The sequence below is a fragment of the Sprattus sprattus genome, assembly GCF_963457725.1.
Source record: "Sprattus sprattus genome assembly, chromosome: 20".
Lineage (NCBI taxonomy): Eukaryota > Metazoa > Chordata > Actinopteri > Clupeiformes > Clupeidae > Sprattus > Sprattus sprattus.
Window position 1 is genome coordinate 21,872,295 of NC_137918.1, and position 7,500 is coordinate 21,879,794.

The 7,500-nt window shown below is 45.4% G+C and overlaps 1 protein-coding gene across 1 annotated transcript in view; it reads right to left on the reverse strand.

Moving 5' to 3' along the window:
• Nucleotides 1–7,500, reverse strand: part of slit2 (slit homolog 2) — a gene marked incomplete at its 3' end in the record, with an annotated part of 125,520 nt that overhangs the window by 40,027 nt on the left and 77,993 nt on the right. The window contains 2 exon segments of the mRNA XM_080858864.1: nucleotides 2,059–2,130; nucleotides 3,826–3,897. Of these exon segments, the coding sequence (XP_080714990.1) occupies nucleotides 2,059–2,130; nucleotides 3,826–3,897 (144 nt within the window).

Genomic DNA, 7,500 nt, shown 5'->3' on the forward strand with positions numbered 1-7,500 from the left:
ATGTGCTGATGAGAGGAGAGGAGAGGGGAGGAGAGGAGAGGAGTGGGGAGGAGAGGAGAGATGAGGAGAGGAGAGATGAGGAGAGGAGGGGAGAGGAGAGGAGAGATGAGGAGAGGAGAGGAGAGGAGAGGAGAGGAGAGGAGTGGGGAGGAGAGGAGAGATGAGGAGAGGAGAGATGAGGAGAGGAGAGGAGAGGAGAGGAGAGGAGAGATGAGGAGAGGAGAGATGAGGAGAGGAGAGGAGAGGAGAGGAGAGGAGAGGAGAGGAGAGATGAGGAGAGGAGAGATGAGGAGAGGAGAGGAGAGGAGAGGAGAGGAGAGATGAGGAGAGGAGAGATGAGGAGAGGAGAGGAGAGGAGAGGAGAGGAGAGGAGGGGAGAGGAGAGGAGAGGAGGGGAGAGGAGAGGAGAGGAGGGGAGAGATGAGGAGAGGAGAGGAGAGGAGAGGAGAGATGAGGAGAGGAGAGATGAGGAGAGGAGAGGAGAGGAGAGGAGAGGAGAGGAGGGGAGAGGAGAGGAGAGGAGAGGAGAGGAGAGGAGAGGAGAGGAGAGGAGGGGAGAGATGAGGAGAGGAGAGATGAGGAGAGGAGAGGAGAGGAGAGGAGAGGAGAAGAGAGGAGAGGAGAGGAGAGGAGAGGAGAGGAGGGGAGAGGAGAGGAGAGGAGGGGAGAGATGAGGAGAGGAGAGATGAGGAGAGGAGAGGAGAGGAGAGGAGAGGAGAGGAGAGGAGAGGAGAGATGAGGAGAGGAGAGGAGAGGAGAGGAGAGGAGAGGAGAGGAGAGAGAGAGATGAGGAGAGGAGATGAGGAGAGGAGAGGAGAGGAGAGGAGAGGAGAGGAGAGGAGAGGAGAGGAGGGGAGAGGAGAGGAGAGGAGGGGAGAGATGAGGAGAGGAGAGGAGAGGAGAGGAGAGGAGAGATGAGGAGAGGAGAGGAGAGGAGAGGAGAGGAGGGGAGAGGAGAGGAGAGGAGAGGAGAGGAGAGGAGAGGAGAGGAGAGGAGAGGAGAGGAGGGGAGAGGAGAGGAGAGGAGAGGAGAGGAGAGGAGAGGAGAGGAGAGGAGGGGAGAGGAGAGGAGAGGGCTGATGCGTGTTTGCGTGACTGAGGCTGGAGCATGGGTCTCTCAGTGAACAGACGAGCCATTACTGGCCATCTCAGAGCTGGAGCAACCAGACGCATCTCTGAGCTCCTCTCCTCTCATTTAACCAAGCAAAGAACAAGACACACAGGATTGCACAAACTCATCGTTACTATTTTTATCGATCCATCTCTTACGCTCTCCTTCTCTCTCTCCGTTTCCACTCCCTCTCTCTCTTGCTCTCTCTGCGTCTCCCCTCCTCCTCCCAATCCCCCCCCCCCCCCCCCCTGCTTCAGACTAATGTCATTTCAGGATTTCTGCGATGCTCCACTCAATCCTAACCCAATCAGGGCTCTGGCCACTGGAGCATGGAGCAGGGGGCTGAATGCTAATCTCTCATTAGCCTGACACAGGCTCTGCGCAGGCTAATGGCTAATTATGATATATCTGCGCGCTCACATTTACAACACACATGACCCCTGCCCACCCTGGGACAGAAACACATTCATCATCCAGGGAGAGTCAGGAGCGCGAAGATGCCTTCGTCAGTCGGTCTAAGGGCTGTGAGATTCAGAGGAAGCGCCTCATACACAGACAGTTATACATCATGATCCTGAATGGAGATCTGACCACCACGGAGGAAAAAAACTCAAATCCTCTCTCCTCTCTCTACAAACGAGGAAATACAGCCCCAAAATGAATCTTGTGTTTACGTGTTTTGAAAAAAATAAGCAGTATTTATTGTTACACCACTTTGTTTGTCACATTAGCTGATGAAGTATATAAAAAACAAACAAAAAACAAACAACAAACAAAAAACTAAAAACAAAAAAGCAGTATTTATTGTTCCACCAGGTTTTATTGCTCTTAGCTTGATTGTTCTCTCCCTTGTACGTCGCTTTGGACAAAAGCGTCTGCTAAATGACTAAATGTAAATGTAAATGTACGTGCATCTGTAGAATGGAAATGGAAGAGTCGGTACTTACAATGTCCTGAGTTTGGGCATGTGATTAAAACTGGCCACAGACAAACGAGTGATGTTGTTGTTGTTGAGGGTGCTGTGGGGAAAATAGAGAGAAGGAAAGAAACATTAAACATTTTATTTTCTTGCACAAGATACAGTCATTTTTCTTCTGAAACATCATGTCCTTAAAAGAATAATAGAATATCTTAAATGCTGATCATCCTTTTCAACATGACAAATACAGTTTCATTTTATTTCAAGTACTCCAATACTAACTGTTTTTTTTTTATAATTGAGGAAAACAGGACAAAGGAAGATTGAGATCAGCAAAATGTGCTCAGCCATATCAATTCCAAAAAAGCGAAAAAGAAAAAAAATATAATGGCACATCCAAATATATTCCACTGCCCAATATGAGTGCAGTTAAATGGTCATTAAGATTAGGATTCAATTAAAGTACGGAGCATGCAATGAGACTCCCATGATCAGGCCAATGGAAGAAATATTTTTATTGCACAGTTATGAGCATGGGCAGTTTAAGAGCAAAGAAATGTTCATTTTCTATTTTCATAAAGAAGGGGATGTGACCATGGAGAGGGATACTTTTCTTAGGATTACTGCAGTACTGCAGAGAGAGAGAGAGAGAGAGAGAGAGAGAGAGAGGTAGAGGGAGAGAGAGAGAGAGAGAGAGCGTTCTACAGGCTGCTTAGCTCTGGGTGATAAACTCTCACACACATTTTTTTATTTCATACATAATAGGGCACTATGCCACGCTGCAGTGATTGGCCCTCTCCCCCTCTCTCTGCATAGTGTAAAATGAGATCATGTCTTCCAGTGGAAGAGCATATCAGTAAAACATCCGTCCATTCAGTCTGAATCACCATAACAAAGGCTGTGCCGAATTACCACTTAATCTGGAGGACAGAGAGAGTGTGCCACTGTGTGTATGTGTCATGTGCATCTCTGCAGTGTGTGTATTAGCTCTGATTTAGCATGAGTGGATGTCTCTCTCTCTCTCTCTCTCTCTCTCTCTCTCTCTCACTCGCTCTCTCTCTCTTTCTTTATCTCTCTCTCTCTCTGTGAGCGCGTGGTAGGGTGGCTCCCGGACAGACATTAAGACCCAGATGCATAATCCACTTACAGTGTCAGATGAATGCATGTGCAGAGTCCAGAGTGTTTCCATAATCTAATCTGATCTCATTACACACTAGAGTCCTGCATGGCCATAAGGACCAATCTAGTGAAGCATGGTGGGGTATGAGGGCAATAAGGGTACACTGAGGAAGAGGATGGGGTGGAAGAGCACTAACATGACAAAATATCACAAGACTACAGCTCAACTATGAGACTATATCACATTTCAAGATCTAAATTTCACTTTGGAGTATGACAGAAATTACAAAAATCTATTTTCTGAATTTTTATCCTCCTTACATTATCAATCATTTTCAGACTTCTCAGATATTGTCTCTCATTGGGGGATATCATTTAGGACAGTATATGTAAATATACTGCGTATATAAATATATATATGAAATATTATATCAATAAAAAATGTATATATGTAAACCAGATTATTTTACAACCTTCTATAATCAACCAAATGTGTGCCATTGGGTTCTGCATCAAAGACCATTGGACTCCTACACTATAATATATAACAGTATAATCTTCGTAAGGACATGCAAAAAATACATTGTGTTTCTAAAAACATTGCCTTTGACAGCAGCTGGTGACCTGCAACAGTCTGTGTGCGTTCAGGAAGGAAAGGGTAGGTTCTCATACTCACAGCACTTCCAGGTCGCGCAGCGCTCGGAAGGCACCATCCTCGATGCAGCTGATCTGGTTGTAATCCAGCTGCCTGCTCCCCGGGAACACCGGCGGGAGGAGAGGGGAGGAGAGGAGAGGAGAGGAGAGGAGAGGAGAGGAGAGGAGAGAGAGAAAGAGATGGTGTGTTAGAGCCACGCAGACATTCACCGCATCCCTACACGTCAGCTGGAATTCCAGGAAGTCTGACGATAACCGCTGCATCTCCACTACAAATCACGCGAACACATACACACACACACAAACACACACACACTTCCGAAAGAACCCCCTGTAAATACAAGCATCATTTCCTCTTACCATTTTTGTTTCTTTCCATCGCTCTTGCTTTACTCATCTCTCCTCCACTGTCTTGCTCTGAATGTCCTCTTCGCATCTGCCTGTCTCTGTTTCTCTCCTTCTCTCTCTCACTCCCTCTGTCTTTCTCTCCCCCTCTCTCTCCCTCTCTCTCTCTCTCTCACTCTCTCTCTATCTCTCTCGCTCCGTCTCTGGTGAGGCTCCATTTCATTAGTGGAGGGGAGGCTCTATATTAGCGTCTGTCTGCAGAAACAATCTCATTAGAGCCATGCTCAGTAAATCACACAGATGCACACACACACACACACACACAAACACACACACACACATCCTCAATGACCCCGCAACCACGCATCCATCATCACTCACTCATTTTAATACACAGAAGAACGAAATTTCATGGAGAAACACACAGATGCTCAGCTATCGGAAGACGTGGCAAATTCTCCCCCCAAAAGTACAATACAACACTACCTTGTTCACTACAGAATTCCTGTTTTTTATCATAGATAAATCCAAAAGGCCATCCCTACAGTAAGGCATAGGTTAGCTGATGAGAAAATTGGACAATTATTTCATTAAGCATATTGCTACTAAAACACTGGCAACCAAATCAGGCTAAATAGAACTCTACCTAATCTGAAGAAAATACTACTGTTTCATTTGGGTTTAAACAGATTCTCCATGAAGAGCTGCTAATACTCCACTGGTTAACATTTACATTACACACATCTGCTAGAACTAACAAGGCATTCAAATGCTGATGGATATTACTCTGGCTGAACAACCCTGGTCAATCAGTCAGCAGAATGAAAAACATAACAAGAGCTTAATTTCTATAGAGGAGATCACAGTCGAAGCACTCTCCTTCTCTCAGACCAAAGCAAACGCTCTCAGACTTTTTAATAATGCAGAGTGGAAGTGACATTTAACTGGATCAAATATTTATGGATACCAGGCTCAGGAGGACTACTGCAGGCAAGGGACACGCTCATGCACACACACACACACACACACACACGCACACACACACACACACACACACAAGCGTGCAAACACACACACATGTGCACGGACACTGCATACACACACATGCTAACAGACACACTGACGAGTACATTCTCTGGCTAAAAAGATAACGTGGAAGGATTGTAAGATCACTGAATATTACCATTCTCTTAGTAATAAATTGCAAGACACACACACACACACACACGCATGCGCATACACACACACACACACACACAGACACACACTCTCGTTCTCTGAGAAGCCATTTTGGTTTTAACTGGCAGTGGTTTAAAACAAGTCTGAGAGCCAAAGCTTTAATCATTCGCCTGTCTAGAGCATTGTGCCTGGTTTCAAACCTATAACAGAGTCCCACCACAACCCCACTGGAGCCGGCACAGCAGCCATCCCAGCCTGCCTCTCCAATATGCACAGCTGCAAATGAATGAAGGCTACCAGATGAAGGCTTCGCCCATCCACCGGAGAACCAAACCATCATTTCAAAAATGTAAATAAAAGACAACTCACTTTGGCAATGTCAGCAGAATGGTAATGATTATAATATATGCTCCTGATTTATGGAGACTCATCAGGGTGATGGTGTGTGGGGGCGGGGGGGGGGGGGGGGGTTAGAGAGAGAGAGAGAGAGAGAGAGAGAGAGGGCTACCTTTTATGGGTTGAAGTATTGCGGTGCATCCATTCAGTACTATATTGAGGAGCTGTACTGGTTGAACCCATAACTAATGTCCTGATTGACCCATCGTGAGACGAAAGGCAATCTGTTCTGACTCATGGCTGGGTGCCTCTGTGTGTCATGCAAACAGGCTAAACATGTATAGACATGTATAAATGCTTATCTAAACTCCATATTTAAGACATGTATAAATGCTTATCTAAACTCCATATTTAAGACATGTATAAATGTCTATCTAAACTCCATATTTGAGAAGAGAATAAATGCCTTTCTAAAATTATTTTCACGTTTAATGTGGATAATTCTTTCAGGCTAAATTCCATATTTAAGACATGTATAATAAACAACATATTTGAGACATTTATAAATGCCTTTCTAAACTAGATATTTGAGACATATATAAATGTCCATCTTAACTCCATATTTAAGAAATGTTTAAATGCCTTTCTAAAGTGAGTTTCACGTTTAATGTGGATAATTCTTTCCTCGCCCAACTGATGCTTGCGTTAACTAGTTAAGCCCGTCTATCCATGCAGAAACCCCTGCAATGCCCCACCCCTCAGTGCCCTGGTCACGTGACTCATCCTGAGGATGGACTCGTCTCGCAATTTAGCTAATTGCCTCTTTAACGTCCTGCTACAAAACACACCCAGCCTGATGTGGGTCAACCTCCAGCAGCCATCCATCACATGCCCTTTAAAACCGGCCCAACAATGGGGACGGCCATGCTGTCATCTTCACACAAAAGAGAGGGAGGGAGAGACAGATTAAGAGAGAGAGAGAGAGAGAGAGAGAGAGAGAGAGGGAGAGAGAGATTAAGAGAGAGAGGCCGGTGGGATAGAGGCTAATTTGCCTAATGCAGTAGAGGGCTTAATTGTAAGCAGTAGTGATGTGGGCTCTGCTCCATATCTCATTACCCCACTCTGTCAGAGCATCCATCACTGCCCCCCCCGCACACCATCTTAAATCATTTCTTTCTGTGTGCGTGTGCGTGTGCGCGTGTGGTTGTGTGTGTGTGTGTGTGTGTGTGTGTGTGTGTGTGGGTGGTCAAGTTAGCTTGTGTGTGAGCACTCTGATATATGTCCCCATATTTTAAATTGATTATCTGTTCTTTTTCACTGGCTGTGCACCTGGTTACTTTTGCATGTGGTTTTGGATAAGTAAAAAACTGCTCTGTGATCAGAGCCCGGCTACGTGTTCCAATGTGTATGTGAGTAAATGAATGCATTTGGAAGTAGACATGGCCACATGTTTATGGCTGAACCCACAGACATAAGCCTCTTGCCTCAGATTTACATGGGATGCAGGTGGATGAGAGTGGTGGGGAGGATGGGGGTTTAGGTGGAGTTATCGGAGGAGCCATCATTCCATCATTCCATCATTCCATCATTCTATCATTCTATCATGCCATCATTCCATCATTCCATCATTCTATCATTCTATCATTCCATCATGCCATCATTCCATCCCTAGCCAAAGAGATCTCACTGTGAGTCAACAGCTCTTTCTCTTCCTCTATCTCTCTCATTCTCTCAATCCTTTCTTCTCTCTTCTCCCCATCTAGAGCTCTTTCTCTTCCTCTAGCTCTCTTATTCTCTCCATCCTTTCTTCTCTCTTCTCCCCATCTAGAGCTCTTTC